General features: G+C 40.1%; 1 protein-coding gene across 1 annotated transcript in view; it reads left to right on the forward strand.

Annotated features, from left to right (window-relative positions):
• The window catches only part of polrmt (polymerase (RNA) mitochondrial (DNA directed)), a gene marked incomplete at its 5' end in the record, with an annotated part of 39,143 nt that extends 18,996 nt beyond the window's left edge, over nucleotides 1-20,147 (forward strand). The window contains 8 exons of the mRNA XM_083888226.1: nucleotides 307-393; nucleotides 2,023-2,136; nucleotides 8,609-8,661; nucleotides 11,491-11,589; nucleotides 12,402-12,474; nucleotides 14,413-14,504; nucleotides 16,601-16,674; nucleotides 19,714-20,147. Coding sequence (XP_083744352.1) covers nucleotides 307-393; nucleotides 2,023-2,136; nucleotides 8,609-8,661; nucleotides 11,491-11,589; nucleotides 12,402-12,474; nucleotides 14,413-14,504; nucleotides 16,601-16,674; nucleotides 19,714-19,763 — 642 coding nt within the window. The 3' untranslated portion in view covers nucleotides 19,764-20,147. The remainder of the gene's footprint in view (nucleotides 1-306; nucleotides 394-2,022; nucleotides 2,137-8,608; nucleotides 8,662-11,490; nucleotides 11,590-12,401; nucleotides 12,475-14,412; nucleotides 14,505-16,600; nucleotides 16,675-19,713) is intronic.
• Between the last annotated feature and the right edge of the window lie 635 nt (nucleotides 20,148-20,782).

Genomic DNA, 20,782 nt, shown 5'->3' on the forward strand with positions numbered 1-20,782 from the left:
CGTCTCAAAGCCAGAGGATTGTGCTAAATGACTTCTGCATAATGTCCCTAATTGTTTAAACAGGGAATTAGGTGGAAGTGTAATTGGGACTGATTACAGGGGATGAATGAGGGGGGATGAAGCAGCTCCACTAAAGTGGAGATTATATCGCTGTTATAATACGAGGAATGTCCTTTTTTTTTTCCTGTGCTGTAGCTTTCATAATATACTAGTAATATAACAAAGTAAAAAAAAGTTAATTCAATGAAATGAAAAAAAGAGATGATGCGAAGACATAAGCTTTATTATTATGTGTTGTTTTTCCAGAGTCATGTTTGGGATGCTTCACATTACCTGGTACGACTGGTGTTCGGTGCCTTAAAAGAGATGTTTACAGGGACCAGAGAGATCCAGGTGGGTTAATCACAGCCATGGAAAAGCAATTACACACAAGCTTAGATAACTAAACAACATTCTCATCATGTTCATACCAATTACGCCAATTTCAGGAATACCTTTGGCGTGAAGTTTGAATTGGATTGAATATGTGGAAAATGAATTTACTCTACTTAATAAACTGAACTGAACTTTACTCCTTATTATTCACAGGTTTCATTGTTCTATTCAGGAAACTCTTTTTTTATGATTTCAGCACAGACTCCTCTGTGACTGCAATACTTCACTACTGACCTAGTACTGAAATAGGATGTTATTTTATTTTTTTATTAATGACTAGTTTACTTCACTATTACTGCAGCAACGGCACCCATTCATTAAAGAGCCCTCCATTTATAAAATATAGGTCTAACACCTGAGATTGTACATTATCTCCACAGGCACAGAGAGGAGTCTGGTGAGATAATAGAATCACCACCCACTGCTGGAGTGTTTGTGTATAATGTCCTTTGGGGAACGTGTGGGGACGACCCAGTCTCAGATGAAAAATTCCCATCCAGTCATACCTCAGTGTGTAAAAGCGCCTGCTGTTTTTAAATAGGTCACATCCTCTTGTTTTTCACAGTGTTGAGTTCCAGGAGAAAGGAGAAGTAACTGATGAGTCGTGGGTGCAGTCATCCCCGCTGTCCACTCATCTATTTTCTATACATTTCCCCTTCACTTAGTCACTACTGCTCTTTATTCCCTACACGGGAGTCTCTGTTCACACCTTACTCCGCGCCTCTGTCTGCTTCTTATCAGTCTGTTGATAAATCAGTCAATCGCTCACTCCTGCTTCTTTGCTTTCATGCCATCTCCATTTTATTGTGTCTGGGAATATATGGAGGGAGTTGATGATGAATGGAGCAGCTTTGGGCCAGACTGCTACCACGAGTTGATGGCATGTATTTATCTTTCCTACAGCTCAATATAAATGTGTACGTGCAGGAGGAGGCACATGTGGGACATTAATAGGGCTTCCATTCCTGGAGACAAACTGCTCCAGATATGTAAACAGCACTGTTGCTCTTGCAGTTTTTAAATTAAGCAACAACCTCTCACCTGTTCCTCAGCAGGATTTCAACAGTAGTTTGGAGATTGTTTTAAAGGAGAGCAGCAGCAGCAAGCCTAACTGCATGAATCGATGATTTATGCTGTGGAGAAGTTTGTTCCAAAAGTACTTAAGTGTCTATATTTATAGCCAGATTTATTAAATCCTAAACAGACTTAAGAAAAGGTTCATCCTTCCATGATCCACATTGGTAATAATTTGAGTGTCGTGGACATGACACTGATAGAGAGGTCACAGGGCCAACATGCAGAGACGATTCACATCTACAGGCAATTTAGAGTAGATGTGGGAGGATTTTTAAAGGTTTATGTCACCACTGAAGATGATAGATGATGAATGAATGATTACAATGAAAAAAAAATCACAGACTCATGCGGAGAACCTTCTTGCCCTCATAAAAACTCTCTTTGCCAATTGTGTGATTTGAACTGGGACAACATTGCACCGATGGAATGTCTAATCGTTCATAATAGTCAAACCACAATAGGTCTTCTTCACACTTCATATTTACCTTTGATGCCATTTTTCTGTCACAGGATTGGCTGACGGAGAGCGCCAGACTCATCTCCAAGACTGGCCACACTGTGGAGTGGGTGACGCCGCTCGGTTTACCCATCGTTCAGCCCTACCATCGCACACGCAACCAAGTGGTAAGTCTTACTCTGTCTACTCTCGAAAGTGAAAATAGAATAAAATGTGGATGAAATGGTTTCAAGCAAAAGTATTGGTGTTATACAAAGCATGCATGTATAGAATGGACATAGTCTCCTGGGTTCCTCCTGAAGCCAATTAGAGAATAAAAAATACTGAATAGCAACTCGGGGGTGGAAATTCCAGTGGATTCAAAAAGAACTCTGTTTGAATGGAGGTTTATGGTGATGAGCCTACTTCTCACTTGATTTATAACGTCAGTAAACAGAGTCTGTGAGGGAGGAGGTACATGTGGGATTTAGGGTCATTTTTCTGTAGCATATGGTGTTAGTTTTGTTCTTGTTCCTACACAGTTTTTTTTTTCTTCAATTTTCTGAACAAAACTAACTAACAAAACTGAAAAATAGACAATGAAATATGGCACATAAGAGTGGACATCAGCGTGATTTGCAGCTGGTATTGTCCAGAGAGTGTGGCCAATTAAAGGCACCCATCTAAATTTCTCTGTGGCTTCAGAAATTTGACCTTTCTGATGTTTTCACTTATATCTTGACCTGTTTATCCTCCTCCTCCTCTATTTGTCTAAGTTTTCACATTCTCAAAACTCTTTTCAACTGACCTTTTCATTGAATAGAGTCTATCCAATTTCTGACTTGCCCAATTTCTCCAAAATAAACACTCCTCATTAATCTCTCTCTTGACATACTGTCCTTTAATAGAAACTGCTGTGTGCGTACAAACTGCTGCCTATTGCTTCTGTACAGTATAATATGTGTTACATTTGATCCATAATCGCCACCAGGCAATGAGGAGACTTGGATCATCTCTTTCAATCTGGAGTAATTTTCATCCATTGTACTTTATTGGACTTTGATGGAATTTTTGTTGAGCCTGGTGATAATTCGGCTGGTTAGCTGTGAGCAGACAGGAGGCTGAGTATTTACACACAGTTACAAGAGCAGGCTCGTTATTAGTCTCATAACAAGCTGTAACTCCACCACAAGCTATTCTATTCAAACAAGCAGCTCACAAATGTTACTTTACTCGCTGTGAGCTGACGGTCAGCATTTGCTTCAATGAGAGGAAGTGCTTGTGTGCTTGCAAATACTTTTGTCAAACACATGTTAACCGCTTTAAATGTCTGTGTGTTTGTTAAGTGACATGGGTCGACCACTTTCAGTGGTGGCTCTGCAAGTTATGAGAAAGAAAGTGAATACCAGAACACTAACTCCAGACAGGGGCAGGAAGTCGGACAGAAGTTAAATCAAAATTACACAAAAGCTAACACCTTCATTTTTTTTTTATTCTGCTCCAAAAGGACATCTCAAATCTATTAATATTAAATACTCAAACAAATGTGTTTTGGATTTGGAACAAACCAGATGCTTTGCAGGTCTAATAGCCCAGATGGGTTTTCCAGGTCTTGATAGGTTCCATGTATTGAATGCGTGTGTCACTGCATTGTGTTTGCTGCGAGGGGCCTAACTTAAATATAGCTGAACAACATCCATGAGAGCTCATCATACTGGAGATCCTGACAGCTGAAGCTCATTAACCAACTGAAAGGAGGAGTATGTATCGCCTTTGATGCCAAGTACAGGTAGACATTGAGTTCATAGACTGACCCAATCCGCTCTGTTACTATGACATCAAGCAGAAGGTTACCTTGGAGTTACACCTGAAAAACAGATGCAAGGGAGAAATGTTGACAGATGGTGAATCCCCTGTGGGTGCAGCTCTCTCTGTGGATGTAGTAAGACACATTCCCTTAATTTGATCACTTTCTTTTAATAGATAAATAATGACATCAAGGGAGAAAGACACTCAATTCTCATAGACAACTTTCTTTTTCAACCGCTGCAATAGATCCAATTGCATCACTGATCACAACATGAATGAAAACTAACTTGCAGAAAGGTCACCTTTTCCCTCTATAGCTGGATTAAATTCAATCTCCTGGTCTCCTCTCTTAAATCCAAGGCCACGGTGTTTCTGAGGGTCGCTAGAGTGGAGAGAAAGTAGTTACAGTAGCGTGACATAATCAAACAGGAGTGCTCCTCTGGATTTTTGTTGTTTGCTGGTTTCAGTGTGCACACAGATGGGTGTACTCGGGATGGCTCAGTACCACTATACTGTGTTTGATACTGATACTGATATCACAACCTTGAGTATCAGTCCATACCGTCTTTACAAAATTACACTCTGGTGGCGTGCGTCTTTTTTACAGCCTGTGCTTCGTGAACCATTTATAGATTATATTGGACATTTTTCTTTCACTGATATCTGATACATTGATTTCGACCACAATCAGATCGATACCAAATGCAGATTATTGGATCAGTTCATCTCTGGGGACTTGTGAAATGGGCTCTTTTGTCACAGTTGATGTGAGGTGAGGAAATTAGACGAGGATGGAGTAGCTGAATGGACCACGATCATACATCAGAGAGGATGCCTAACAGGATTTGGTGATACTAATCAGATCAGAGGTCACCCTAGCTCTCATCCCTTGTTTATTTTTCATCCCCCCCCTCCCACCGAGCAAGGTTACAGCGAAAAGCTCACTCTCAGCGGATGGTGACACACGGGAGTCATCAGCTGGATTTGGATTTGAGTGGATTTGCAAAAGCTTGTGATCTAATGTCCTCTATGTGGAAAGAATCAGTTTACTAAGTTACTTTCGGTTATGACTGTACTGCAAATGCACTATCTGCTTATGGCTTATAGCAATACAACAATTTAGACACTGAAAATTAATCGTCAAATCTATGTAATAGCTCTTAAATTAAAAGCATGTTATCATGCACTTATTGAGACATAACATGTTCACTTTGCCTTTTTCTGGTAATTTTGCATAATTTCCTGGTTGTTTTGCATCGTCTTTATCATTGTTTTCTGTTACTATATGTGTTTGTTTTTCAATCCCCTTGGCATCTATTTGCAGTTTTTAGTGTCTCGTTCTGTGTGTTTTCCATTTTAATTAATGGAATGGGGCATTACCACATGACATTAAAATGAAAATGGTAACTTATCTGTATTCTGTTGCAAGGATGGAAACTGTTACATATGGGATGTAAAAAAAAAAAGGTCATAAACTATGTACTATGCAGCTGCTCTTAATTCAAATTCTTGGAAAGTAGCATTTTTAAATGTCGACTTGATGCCCTCCATGACCTATTTTTTTCTTCATGATGTTAATATGATTCTTGCAAAAATCCGGCAGCATTTTTTGGGGTGAAATAATAAATGCAGCAAGAATTTTATAAGGACATGCCTGAGAGGCAGAAAAGAAAAGTTAGCCAGAAAAGAAGAGCTGGAAAAGGTCGGTGGAACGGTGGCGAGACACAGTGGTGTGAAGGGAGTCTGAGTTTGCAGCTGTCTTCAACTGCCCTCAGGGGGAAAGAGTGAGGTAAAGAACCAGGTGACCTGAAACAGCAGAGAGCGATACTGAGTGTGACTTGCAGCTCAGAGCTGCTTCCCCTTGACAAAATGAGACGTGCTTTATTATCCACATTTTGAAAAATGGGGATTTCCCTCTTGGCAGCATGGCTTGGATGTGGTTACTGATGGCCCTTGTATCCATGGCCATCTGCAAACTCTCCGGTGACTTGCACCTCAGGAGTCTATTCCCCACAGGTCTCATTCATCACAGCCTCAAGGTTTCAGTCAAGTCTTGTACACAGATCATGCACATATTTATTATAATGAACAGGAGTGCAGCATTTGGCAGTGACCTCATTTACAGTGTGGCAGTCCATTACTCACATCAAAGGTAGCCTCCATCCCCCCCCCCCCCTCACCACTTTTTATCTCCATCAAAACGATCCATCAGGACCCAAAGCTGGGATGTATAGAGTGGCGTGATGGACAGATCTTCACACACACGTCCCCTTAGAGGAATGATGGATGAGATAGCAGAAACTAATGGGGTTTCACCACCACTCTATGCCTCTATTTAAAACCATCTCTTGATAATTGTGTGATTCTGTCATTCATCACACAGCGACCTTCAGGCAATCCACTGGACATGACCAGACCCAATAGCTTCCATCCATGTAAACTCCTGTCACCTTAATCCCTTTTCCATCAATACCTTCTTATGTATAATATCAGAGTTTGAATTTAACAACAGGAATCTGTGCAAAGTACATTTATCCAACCCTAGTATTAATAAAGAACAGCATTATCACTATAATTAGTCACTGTAAAGTACATACAAAGGTGTAGATAAAAATGATTAATTGAATTAAAAAAAATAATAATTATAGTTTTTGCAGTGTGGCTCTTGGGATAAAAGTGAGACAAAGAGATGCCTTTTTCTTTTGAACTCCTCAGGAAATTCCCCACTCCTGAGATATGTTTTTCAAACTGCTCCATAGACTATGAATAATGAAAGAACTATGATGGTTTTACTGATATATGGCGATGATAATGAAGCTGAAAAAATTGAGGAATAATCAGAGTTTTGTGTCCTCCCTGTTGATTTCACAAAGAAGCACGAAAGATCAAATAAAGTGTGTACATAAGCCCTGAACGTTTGGTTATATAAGGATATTGGCACCTCAGCCCCCCACAAAATAGCGATAAACATAGTGATAGCTTCTGCGGATCATGCCCAACCTAATCACTTGTTCCTCGTCCTATTGTGGACATTTCCTGAAATTTTCAGGGAAATCTGTCCGCAACTTTTTGCGTTATATTGGTCATTAACAGACAGACAAACAAACTCTGGCGAAAAACATATACCTCCTAGGTGGAGTTAAAAAAACAAGCATCAAAATCCAAATTCACACACATTCTTTTCATCCATTTGATTAAAGGTAAATCTGGTTCGAAACAGTAATTGTGTCGGACAGCTTTTTACAATAAAAGCCCGTTCATTATTCAGAGTACAGACCGATCTCGCTCTCTTCAGTTGATTGAAATGTTTCTGCGACACAGCAGCTCTTCATCGGTGGAACAAAGAAAATGTGTTCAGACATAGGAACAGACTTAAAGTCAGAGATAAGTCGGCGTGTGTACGCGGAACACAAAAGCAAACTGTGCTCACTTTGTAAGGAGTTGGCTGCCTTCTGCCACTCGTATATCTCTTTCCTGATAGTGGTCCGTCGCTCCCACCCAGGCATGCTTCCAAGGGTCAGTGAAAGAGCGACCTGTTGCAGATGCCTTGGCACAGCTCACTGCATGGACCTTCTTAATAGTTTTGGTGATTAAAGGGCTAACTCTTCTCCACATTAAGAACAGTAATAGCTCAGGTGTCGAGGGTTTATGTAACGAAGTAAACCACGCCGATCACATTGAGGCCTCCACTACTCTAGAACTATTTTCTTTAACTTCTCTTGCCCAGTCACTAGTCATGTTTCCAGATAATGTCCAAGTGAGATCACAGCAGGAAACAGGAAAGCTCTGGATAATTCATAGCCTCCTTCTTCCTGCTCTGCTGTTGTGAATGCATCTGACCCAGATAATCTCCCACTTCTTTTTTTTTTTTTTTTTTATATGTGAATGGCGCATTCCAGAAAATGTCCTTACTCAGTCTTCCAGAGTTATTGTTTGGAAATGGCTTGGTACAAGTTGGTCTTTGGAATTATTCTATATTTAGAAACAGCTGAGATTGTGGAGAAGATGAGGTTAATATTTTGTGTAAAAAAGTGCTCTTTATGTGACTAAATCAGATCATGAATCACAATGATTACCACCTACCTCTTGTTAGCTGTAGGTTTGTGGTATACCCCAGCTTTTTAATCAATAACTTTCTCTGCATCTCTGTCACCATGAGTTAATTCTCCATATGTGAATGCACGCGTGTGTTGGTTGCATATGCTCTATTAGTGCGATGTTACAACCTTTTCAACTCGATATCGGCTGTGACGCATCACTGTTTGGGCTTTTGATTACATTTACTTGCTTTCAGGATTAGGTCACCCAAGATTCACTTTTTCCAGAGGACAATAACATCATCCAGGGAATTCCCATCACGTGGCACATTTACAGAAACCTGAAAAGTGACCAGGTTTAGCCTGGAACAGTTCTTACTTCTACTCTCCTACAATCTAGACAGTGCTGTTAAACCCTGGACACTCCTAAAGAATGTCATCACATTTGGTAGAAAAGCCAATAATCAAATTTTTTCCAGTAATATACATTTAAAAATGCACTTGAAAGTAGAAGTTCTTGGACCTCTGTCACAGCTCCCAGAGTCTGAGTAGCTTGTGTTGAGCTCCAGTGGCACCTGGCTCCCGGTGGGCACTGACCTAAATAAGCAGCTGCCAAATGTAAATGTGGATTAATGGATAAAGGGATGGGAAAAATTCTTACTTACTTAATTCAATTCATGGCCATAAATCTACAAAAACCTTAAAATCTGTAGAGTTACATTGATATTAAGACCTGAATTGACTGCCATTATCAGCCTGATGGAAGTGATATTATTAACACTGTTTTTACCTTGTCTTTGTTTTTCCTGCACAGCTAAAGAGCACCATGCAAATAATCAACTTCCACGTCAACCACGACGCCAAAGAGTAAGTTGTGCTGCAGCCAACTTCTGTTCCCATCTGTTCCTTTGCTCTCGATTCCACCACAGACCCCCAAGAATTGCGCTCTTACTAATTAATTCTCTCATGGTAATCGGTGACATTTTAGGCCCCGAAATGTCACCGTTTAGTCAGATTTGACTGACCTGGAACAAGGTCACAGAGCGGCTCCCTAATAGGGAATTGTGTTTACAGCAGTGGGTCTTTAATTTTGTTATTAAGCAAGCAAAGCTTATGTATCAGTCACCTTTGATTTTGATTTCACAGTGGTTCATGACAAATGAGAGTAGGACAGAAACAAAACTGAGAATATGAAATGAGAGCTAATATAAGATATAATTACATGTAATTCATGTATAACGTATGGCATATAATTCATACCACATGGAATGATTTGCTGGTGTATCTGTCCATCACTAACCGACCTGCCTAGTTGTTCCAACAAGTTGGAGAAGCATACACTCTAGAAACAGAGATGATAGTCGTACTTGACAGTGCAGCCAAAATTCACAGCTCCATTACAGACGACGACAACAACCTCACAAAATGGTTGACAGGGAAAGTCGTGGCTGATTTAGCTGTAGGTGAAGTGCAATACATAATCCCTACCATAATAATACAGTTGTACAATATAGTACATAATAGTGATGATTAAAGCACTTATGAATCTGTCCTGTCATAAAATCTTCAAAAACTTGTTTAAAACGTGTTATTTGTTTGGCAAATAATATGCTTTTTACTCAAATGTTAGCCGGCAAAAGTCAAAAGTTAATCAAGCTTAATAGCTGTGGGTTTTTTCGATTAGTATTTCAGTCCGTGATCAACTTAAAGAACTATATGTGCGTTTGTTTTACTACAGTGCAGCAGCTACGCATCGCAAATGACAAAGGACTTAAGTGTCAATAGGTTCATGTGGGGCGATTGATATTTAAAATGTAAATGGGGTCAACACATTACTTGTTGAATTATTAATGTTCTTCACCTGAGTGACAGTGGGGGAGAGAGCGAGATGAGGGAAGAAGGTGCACGATCACTGGAGACACAGATGGTGAAGACTGACTGACAGACTGACTCTTCAGTTTGCCGTCTACACGGTATTCCACAGACCCAGCCGTGTGAATGCTGGAGCACACCCCAGTCAGAAGAGGGTAAAGGGATGAAGGGATGGAGGAAATTGGGAGTCATTAGGGAGGAGAGGAGTGGAATTGTAGGGTGACAACTCTGAAATGTGAAGTCTACTGCGACATTTGAAGCCGAAACTTGATGCAATCTTCACGGCAGATTTCTTTTTGGCTTTTCCTTCCAAAGACAGACGTGCAAATGGGAGCAGCCACGTTTACCCTCGCTGTAATTAAAGATCCTTTAAAAAGAAAACTCTTCCTCGCAGTAAAATATGTAAATACTGGGATAGACCAGTGACAACCTGTTTTTCTTGCTATAAGCTCTGGTGCTCCCGGCTGTATTATCCAGGTGTCTAAATGCAGAGTGGAAAATACACACACATACATATACATATATATATATATATATATATATACATTTACATATACATACACACACACTTTAGGTTTGTGTTGTTTATATAAAAATATATGAACTCATCCTGCTTGGTAGCTCCACAGGGAAAACCATGACACTTCAGAGAGCTGTGGTTGCTAACCCTTAGAGTACTGACTGTGCACCTTCCTAGTCAGTCAGGCCCATTTGGATTTCAAGGTGACATATGGGATATTTGTTGTGTCGTGTGCAAGAGGAGATGGAGGAGGAGAAAAAGAAAGACACTCCTGTTCTATGTGTCGATGTTTTCGTGTCTGCAGCTCTTGCCTTAAACAGCAAAACTGAAAACACTATAATAAAGACGTTTAAAAACAACATCTCTCCGCTCTGTCTGCATTTCCATTAGCAGAGCGTTCTAGTCTGTGGCAGCCCAGAGGATTTGAATGGCATAGGCTCAGTGTAATGGGAATATGGTGATGCAAATTGGCAGGATTTATTTATTTATTTATTTATTTTTTACTGCCCACTCCATCATCCGTAGCAGCAACTCTGTCTTTATATCACCTTGTAATACTTGTTTTACACCACATCATGCATTTCTAATATTGACTGTTGTTTAGAAGATGCAAGTCACCTCAGGGTCACGCAGTCGGGAATAAAAAAATATTATTGATGCTGAAATCTGTGCTCACGGATTCTGACTGATTGCAAGGGAGAAAGTAAGAATGGCTCATGATGCAGTCTTCAGCAATACTGTACTGTACTGGTGCTGTTCCTGCCAGTGCAGTTACACTCAATTTGTGTTAAAAGGTTAACAATAATAAAAAAAAAAGTAAGCCTGCACTTTGCATCACTGCCCGAAACTTAAATGGAGCCAGTGGTCGTTTTGACCCTGTGTGAAGCTACTACTCAACGGTCTTCTGCTCTGTATAGATTAAACTCATCCACCACATCAATTTTACTCTTTATTTATTTTTTTTATATAATGATTTAAAAAAAAAAAAAAAATGCACTTTCCTCTTGTTGTCATGGTAACATTTCCAGAGTAGAATCTGCTTCTTTTAAACTGGTTTTGAGGGAAAAGAGAACCTTGATCCCAAAATATTAAATTATATATATAATATTATACCTGGAGATGAGACTCAACAATCTAACACTATGCCAGCAATTGTGCGTACTACAACTTGAACTATAGTAATCAAGTAGCTTAGCTAAAATGTCCAGTGATGTTCCAAAACATCAAAACAATAGGAACATTACACAAAACAGAATAGTGTTTATAAAGTATGTCTTTGCTTGTTTTTTTGTGTCCCTTAACAGGAGGCCAGACACGGTTAAACAAAAGAACGCCTTCCCGCCAAACTTCATCCACTCTCTGGACTCCACACACATGATGTTGACTGCGCTCCACTGCTACAGGTATACATTTACCATACTGAAATATTATCTTAACATATCAAATAGAGTAAGTTTATTATTAAAGGGGGACATATTATGCAAAATCAACTTTTTAATCATTTAAATGCTTATATTTTGGACTCTGGAGTTCCTATCAGTCAACAAAGTGTGAAAAAAAGATGACTCACTCATGTATTTGTGGTCCTCCTCAGTCTAAGTACAGGAGATAAAACACGCGATTTCCGCACTCATTGGGACGCCACAATGCGCTAAATTCCTGGAATTGTTGTCTCGCGGAGCTCCACTTTGTCCATAAAACACGCAAGAGTGCTGGCGAGGGCAGCGGTGTCCAAAAACTGGAAGTCTGCAAAAAGTTCTATTCTTGGCTCCACAGTGCAGCACAGAGTTCTACACAAACTTCCAGCCTCAGAGGATCTATCTGTCCAGTGGATAAATGTTATATATGAAAGCAATGTGCCTGCTAGAGCCTGCAAATGATCACTTTACCAAATGCTAACTACTGTTAGCTCCCAGTAGCCTCTGTGGCTGATGTCATTTCCTGTCCCTTATGTTTCATTTTACTTTTTTGTTAAGGTGGACCTAAAGAGATACTACTAAACAGAGTGTTCTGAACAGTGCTGTTTTGTCAGGGTGATTGAACTGCTGTGGTGCTTCATCCTTATGATATTTTGACCAAAGCATGTCACAGACATGTTCATTAGGACACCAGGGAGCTATAGGTTAACTTGGAGAAATAGGGTATAATATGACCCCTGTAAAGGCTGTTTCAAATGAGATACCTTTGTGAATGTAACATGTACTTTGAATCCTAGTGCTGGTCTGACATTCGTCTCAGTTCACGACTGTTTCTGGACACACGCCCTCACAGTGGACACCATGAACAAGGTATCACATTACAGTACGACCTTTGTTTTAACGCCTACATGTCCAGACTCTTCCTCATCCTCACTGTTACTCCCCACCACGGCTATTTCTATCCTGTCCGATCACATATCGTTAGGGTTTATGTTCTCCTCTAATTTTTTTTGCTGATTAATTGAAGCTAAAAGTGGCTTTGCACACACAAGTCTGTTAATCTGATCCAGGCTTCTCTTCAGTTTATTTTTGGAGATATATATGCTGACAATTAGAATAAACACGAGACATATTTGTACACGGTATTACATAGTGGCTCTATTAAGGTAAAATAAACTTTTTGCCTTCACCGCCTCATAAATTAAACAGGCTGTTGACTGCAGGTAGCACAGTCACGCAGAGACTGTCGCGCTGAATTAATGACTATGTGTCTCTGCTGTCTGAAAGTACCCCTGTCATCAGGCACCGGCTGAAACGCAGCGTAGAATAAAATGGACTAAATTACCATAAAGCCCCAATTTTCTGCTTTTGTAGCTTCATAGCACTGTAACAATGTTATGTCTTCACCCAATCTCCCAACCCAAAGTAGCCGCACATTTATACTCTCATTCTCCTGATGTGAGAGTGTCAACCCCCCTCATTACACAGGTACTTAAACACAGCAGCGGGAGACGGGGCTATTAAATACCTTCTTTTTTTATTATTATCCTTTACCCATCTATCTCCTGAACTGACCGTTTCTGTGGAAAACTCCCTAATTTAATCCGAGTCTTGGATCTTTTAATAAGGTGGAAGATGGTTTGGGGGATTTAAAGCTGAGACAGCTCTCACTGGTTCTGTGCAATTAGTCAGTGCTGCTCTGCCATCATCATGGGATATGTCCACAGCTGATATCTCTCTACCTGCAGAGATAACTTCATGTATTCTTTGTTAGTGTTTTCCTCTGTGATTATATTAGCTGATGTTGCTATCTGGAGTGTCATGTTAGTTAAGTCTACTTCCCCCAACCCACTTGTTGTGGTTGTAACAAGTGGCTCTTTAAGTCTGCTCATTATCCTCCTAACCTAAGGCGTTTTCACCCAGAGAACTACTGCTCACTGGATATTTTCTCTTTTTCAGATCATTTTCTGTAAAGCCTTGAGATGCTTATGCACGGAAATCCCAGTGGATCAGCAGTTTCTGAAACACTCAGCCCAGCCTGTCTGGCACCATCAGTCATTAAAGTGACTAAAACCACTTTTCATCCACATTTCTGGTTGTCTTAACCTGGTCTGCATTAGGGATAGACCTATTATCTGCATTTTTTTTTAATCCGACGGCCATTACGAGATCAATATATTTGTTTAAAATTTCAGTTAACTTTATAAGAGATGCTGCTGACCCTGGGAATCCCTGCACACTTTTGTTTTTGTTTGAACTTAAAACAAAGATAATTGAAAGATAAAATAACATTTCAGTTATGTTGAAATTTTGGAAAACTTAATTTACTCTATAAAATTTTAAGGAGCCATTTATTTCTTTAGGTCTCCATTTAACTTTATAAGACATTGCTGCTGAGCCTGGTAGCTTCCTGCACTTTTTGTTTGAATTTTAAAACAAAGATGTCTATTGTCCAAGAATCTTGGACCAATATAGATAAAAGCCTTTAACATGTGTTGCAAAATTTTGACGCCAATATTTTCACTTTTACTGAAAATTAATATCGGCCTCCTTCACTTCTAATACTCAGTATCGGCCCTGATCAGTCTATCTCTAGTCTGCATGCCTAAATGCATTGAGATGCCACCATGTGATTGGCTCGCTAGCTAATTGCTAACAATCGGCAAGTGCGCATCCTAATTTTTACAGCTATAAACAAGTAATACTGAATACCAGAGGTGTGATCCTGATAACTTGCAAGTGGTACAGAAATTTCGGCTGTATTATTTGCAATTTTTCAATTCTTCTTCTTCTTCCTACTCCTGACAGATATGTCGGGAACAGTTTGTCGCCCTGCACAGCCAGCCAATCCTCGAAGACCTGTCCAGCTTCCTGCTACAGAAATACTGCACTGGGCCCATGTGAGTTTATACACCTGCATGTAGGGAACAGTATCGCACAGGAGCGACACTGCGATTTCTCATCTACGCATATTTTTATGAATGAAGTTTACTCCTTTTCAGAGACAAACACAGCGTCTGTATTTTATTCACACATTATGCTGCAGAAAATATTATATAATAGTTCCACTTTATTACCCTCACCTGCATTCTGTCCCTCTCTTTCTGCTTGAATTGTTCTTGCACAACAAGCAATCATTACCATCCGTCCGTGTGTGTATTTATGCTACACTGTAATCTTTATGGACTTTTATGGTATGGACAAATGCTGTCATGCAGTCGATACGCAACCCCCACATGTACAAACATTATAAAGCTGTCCAAACAGAGCGTACCCGCATGGATGGTAAAATTTATATTAGTGTGACAGAGTTTTTCCTGCAGTTTGTCTGTGACATTAGACATGAGATGTTTCCTCTCTTCTCTCCGTGTATCTGTCTTCCTGGCTTCAGGGTTCATCATCTTACTGTGTTTTTTCTCTCTTTGGGATAATTGGAAACCTTCTCTACATCCTTTACTGTGCTCCCTTTGTCTCTTGAACACACACACACACACTCACACACACAGCTGTTAACTAAACCTCACTAACATTCTCATTCTCAGATGTGGTTATGTGGGACGACTCCAATGCAGAGGCTTGGCTTGATTCACAATGTGAAACAATATAAAAATGTTTTACCATCTGTTCCATTTTTATTCAAGAATATGTTCAAGTATTTGCATCTGCACTGTGTTTTTCTATTTAGTTGTGTTGTTTTGTACTTGTTTTGTCTATTTCTTTCTTAATCTGTGGTTTGTTTAGCTCCCAGGGCCTCTTTAAATTGCACTTGTGGGAGTGACTAATCTTAAAAAAAAAACACACACATTTGTTACCCTAACCACTCCAAATGTGAAACTAGGAGTTGAAATACACTCCTAGAAATAAAAGTGCCAAGTAGAACCATATAAAGTTTTTCGGCTTGAGAACCCTTTTTGGCTCTAGGTAGAACCTTTTTATGAAGGTAACCCTTTATTTAGTAAAGGGGCTTAAAGGGTTCTCTGGATAAAAATGGTTCTTACTGGAACCATTAGTGTTACCAAGAAAAACCCCTTCTTCGGGAAAGGGTTTTTCAGAAGCAAATGGTTCTAGGTAGAACCTCAGCCCTTGTAGATGGACCCTTTTAGAACCCTTATTTCTAAGAGTGTACCAGTCAAGAAAGGCAGTGAAGGCACCTAAATGAAAATGTGAAAGTCTAGCTCACTCATGTCCCGTTTCCACTTAGTGGTACATTTTGTTTCCATTTGCAATGTCACTTAAAGCAATACCGATTTTAATTTTGCGTTGTATTGCGAGAATAGGGCTAGAATTTTTTTTTAAATTGTTCTTCCCAACCTTAGTTTCCCATGCGTTGAGAACCATCTTCATTCTTTTTTTGTTGCATACCGACCAGATATACTGGGTCCTGTTAGCGTAACTGTTAGCAAAGATGGCGGACACTATTTACATTTTGGGAATGAGGTCCCATCCCCCTACGGGTGGGTCTAAAAAATGCGGAATTAGCGTTGTAGCAAAAAGAATGAAGATATTTCAGGGGAAACTGAGGATTTTTTGCAAAAATGCTACCCCTATTCTAGTAATACAAAGCTAAATCGGTGAAGTATTCCATTAATTATTTGAGTTTTAATTATCAAAGGTTGTGAAAGGTACAAAAGCAAGAGATCTGTACCATTCCACATAGCACTGTGCTACAGTAAAGGGTGGTGCTCGACACACAGCATTCTGTTGATTGTTAGACAAAGAATCTTAACTTCTCCACATCAGAAATTGAATGGGAAAAACTCACAACTTTATGTGTGTGTTCTTTTTTTTAACAATGTCAACATACAGCAGTGGTAAATGTGTTGTATTCTTTACAATATCTGACTTTATAATTTATAAGCAGGCTAAATGCTGTGCTGGTAAGATTTAATGCTGCTTATGTAGCTTACACAACAATTGCCTTAAAGCACAAACCACATCATCAGAGTTTCTACAGTTTTAAATGTTCATTCTCTCTCTCTATGTCTCTCTGTGGCAGGACTGAGGCCAAGAAGAAGAAGTACCAGGAGTACAGGACACTGATACGCCTGCTGGCCAAAGTGCCAGAGACAGGTCAGTGTGTGGGCAGCTCACTGCCTCTTTAACGCCTGGGGCCTGTACTACAACGCATGTTCAGCACACTCATGATATACTATTATCATGAGTGTGCTGAACACGCTTTGGAGACTGTGTAAGGTCTAATTGAGCCTAATATCTACTGTCCTGAATATAACCTGAACTCACTGGTCATCAAATAAGGGTTTCAATTACAACATCATGGCGTATGACGACGAGGCATCACAGAATAGAGAAGTATTATATGAAAATATAATATCTAATTTCTCTCTCTGGATCGAGCAGAAGTGACCTGACTGGTCACTAGTTTGGCTGTGGACAAGTTGTAATGTGATCCTCTCAAGTTTACTCTGCTGTAGAGTAGGATAAAGGTTCAGCTTATGTGTTACCATGGTGATATAACTTATACTGATACTTTGATATCCACACAGGTTTATGTAGCCCGGGCTTCACCAAAGCTGTGACTTTGAGTGTCAACACACACACAACAATCAACATTTTTCAACATTTTCTGACATTTTCTGGATCATTCCTGACCCCCCCCCCCCCCCATTCACTCACACACACATACACACATTTCATAGTAGGTTTGAGTGCGGTTGGCTTTTCTCCGGTTAAGATTGGCATCATAACTCTGCTGTGCTTCCTGTTCTGTTTTATAATTAATGACAGACATTGGTGATTTTTGCGCAGCAGGGCATTGTCTGTGGTTGTTTTTGCAGCTGAAAAAGAAAACATTGTTTGTTTGTTTGTTGTTCTTTTGCTGACATGAATGCACTGTGCGTTCATGTCTACTTGCATGTCAAGTGCTCGGTGCAGATCCCCTTGGTTTCCTTTGATGCCACTGTAAGTGTCCGTCTATTGCAGTGAATGATTGTACGGCAGCAAAGTCCGAGTCTCTCTGTCTGTCTGTCAGGTGGGTGTGTGGGAGCTTTGCTCCTGCGTAACCCTTCACTCCCGATGTCATCTGTGCACTTAGCTGTCAGCTTGGCTCTGACAGCTGCGTTGTATAAATTGATTACTGTTAATTTTGCTCCTCCTCTGCATAATCAGCTAATGTGGCTGAGATCGGGCAGGTGTGCTCCTGAGGGGCTGAGCGTGTCCCTGTCCCTGTGTGCTCCCCGTATTAAACCTCCAATAATATAATGAATTCAGTAAATTGTTCACTCTGAATGATTTCATTAGTCATGTGAGTCGTGCTTTAGTACGTGATGCACGAGGAGAGATCGCATGAATCAGTGCAGAAACCTGATGGAGAGGAGATGGATAACTTCACAGATGTTTTAGTCTGGATTATATGATGATAAAGTGGCTGTTAACTGATGCATAGTAAATGCACTAAGTTACTCAGCGTGCCCATGTCCTTCCTCTGTTCTGGATTAAACCTCAAATTTCATTGGACACAACGAAGATAAATGAAGGCTGTCATCGCGGCGCACGGTATGCTCCATCACGTTGGTACAAAACACAGGACATTGTCATCATGGGGACGTCTGACTTTCACCGTGATGACATAATCGTCTGTTTCAAAGTTTAATGACACCAGAAAAGTACAAAATAGTGCATGTGTGTTGTCAAGAAGACAGATATTTGCAGTTTTATGTCAAGCTGTACTGTATTAACCACCAAAGTGTTTTATTTTGACAAGTACAGAGACACAAGTAGGTATTGTTCAGAATTATCTGGCTTAGACTGTTATTGGGGTTCTTAAATGTTCATAATTCACGCTGCAGCTTCTCCTGGTGTACGTAGCTTTCAGAGACCCAGCGAGAAGGGCGGGGCCTAACATTTGTATTCTACTCGTTCATGTTCAATTTCATAGAACATTTACTGGTGCCCTATAAAACTATAAAGTTATATCTAATCTCTTTGTAACAAAAAATTAACTACTTTTCTGTTCATGGCAATTGAAGCTCAGTCCTCAGGCCAAACTCACATTCATGAGGAGAATTTGTGGCTTAATGTTGTTTAAATGTTTTTTTTAGTCTTAGGATAAACAAATCACATTGATTTCAAACCATAACAGCATACAAAACTTTATTTTGTTCCTGAACAGATCGTTCCAAATAGAATACCATCGATAGATGTTTTGATGTCACGTGTATACTTTGTGTATGAGGTTGTTTCTGACCATCGGACGATTATCCTCATTATATCCCTTATTATTCTTCCAATTTAATGACTAATCCAAAAATGAATACAGTGTGTTTCCTACAAGGGACTTGGACTTAATGACCACTGTAATTGTGTTAAGTGCTACTCAGCGAAGTAAACATAATCCAAAAAGTAAACATCATGCATGTCTACTCTCCTCAATTTAGCAGCATTGTAGCATGCTTTGCATAATCCATCCCTAAGATAATGTCATGTCACTTTTCCTTGAAGGTGCAGTGGTGGAAAAAGTAATAAAATATTGTACTCGAGTAAAAGTACCAATACTTTGATGAAATATTACTCAAGTAGAAGTAAAAGTAGTCACCTGAAAAGGTACTCAGGTAGAAGTAAAAATTAGTTCATTTGAAATGTACTTTAAGTAAAAGTTACTTAGTTACTTTGCGTGGGGTGTGAGGGTAGTAGAAATATGACAAAGGGTCAGAAATCCAAAACTAAACTAACAACCTTTACGCGCCAGTACTGGTGCTAATCACATCATCATTTGTCTGTTTCTGGTGTATATTTTCCCCCTGTAGGTCTTCATGTGCTGAATGTTTATTTTTACTCAGTATCGGATAGGATTTATTAAGTACAATACCTGAGTCAATATGTACTCAAGTAAAAGACAAAATCCTGATTTTAAATTGTACTTAAAACATACAAAATACACAAAAAAAGTATTCAGTACAGTAACTTGAGTAAATGTATTCCGTATGTTTTCCTCACTGTTTCATTATCCCAAATTCTCACAGTGTCTGTGTGATCATCCTATCTCGACATACTTGTCTTTCTTAAAAAGCTGCTTTAACATGTGATTTACTGGCTTTATCAACGATCCACCGACTTAAACCCGCTGCGACTCTCTGTCTCCTGTCTCTCCAGGTGAATTTGACCTCGAGCGGGTGAAAGAATCCACTTATTTCTTCAGCTGAGAGGTTCGTGAGGGACGAGCCCGGCGGAGGAAGATGAATGGAATTGACAGAATGCAGCGGGGGGGGGAGAGCTGCAAGAACCCAGGGTCGCAACTGGTCTCGTCTCCCCCAGACATCAGTGCATCGATCCAGCTGTGTATCTCGCTGCCTACTAGTCTGCGGGCTGTGTGGGAGCTGCTGGAGGCGTTCTGCCTGATTAAGTGACTGGTGTGTTGATGGAAGTGAGGGTGGTTCACTCATCCAGGCGAAAAGATGACGGAATGAGAATGTTAGGGCTTCAGTCGGTGTAAAGGACCTCTTATAGGACATATTCAGGTGTAAGAGAACGAGTGTGTGTGTGTGTGTGAGCCGAACAGAATCACATGTGAACTGTGATAATTACTAGTGATGGGTGGTGCGTGTATGTGTGTGATTTCACGCTGTGGAGACCACAGAGCACTGACCTGCCTCTGCTACGATCCCACCTCGTCATCGATCCATCACTCACTGGTGGCTGGGAAAAGCTCTCCGACACAACATTTCGAAACTTTTTTTATTCTCAACAACTATTAAAGAAGAGACTTTTTGAGAGGAAAGGGATGAATGGAGGTGCTTTCAGACAGCATTGTGTCCTGTCGCTTGTGAAGTGTTGCCCTAAAATAAATGTGGTTCTTAAAATGCTCCGTCATTCATTCTCTGGTTCAAAGAAATAGCTCATAATCCTAGTAGGATGAATGAAATATTGTCATATCTGCATATTGTGAAAAATGAAGGCCTCCTTTTTAGATGCACCACAAAAGCATTTGCAGGCTTTTCACTAATCATTCAGATCTTCTTTTTTTTTCTGGGCCAGTGCCGACTCCAGAAGTAAAAATAGCAGAAGTGCTATCTGATCATTGCCGGGAAACGTTACAGCAGTTCCAGACAAAAGGTGCTGTGGATGTTCAAAGGGAAATGTGGGCGCAGCCAAACAAAGCTGGCTGAGCGACAATCTAGTGAAACGGAGATAATCTTAGATGGTGGGCCGTTATTGTGCTGAT

Source organism: Microchirus variegatus (assembly GCF_963457635.1).
Source record: "Microchirus variegatus genome assembly, chromosome: 4".
NCBI classification, from domain to species: Eukaryota; Metazoa; Chordata; class Actinopteri; order Pleuronectiformes; family Soleidae; genus Microchirus; species Microchirus variegatus.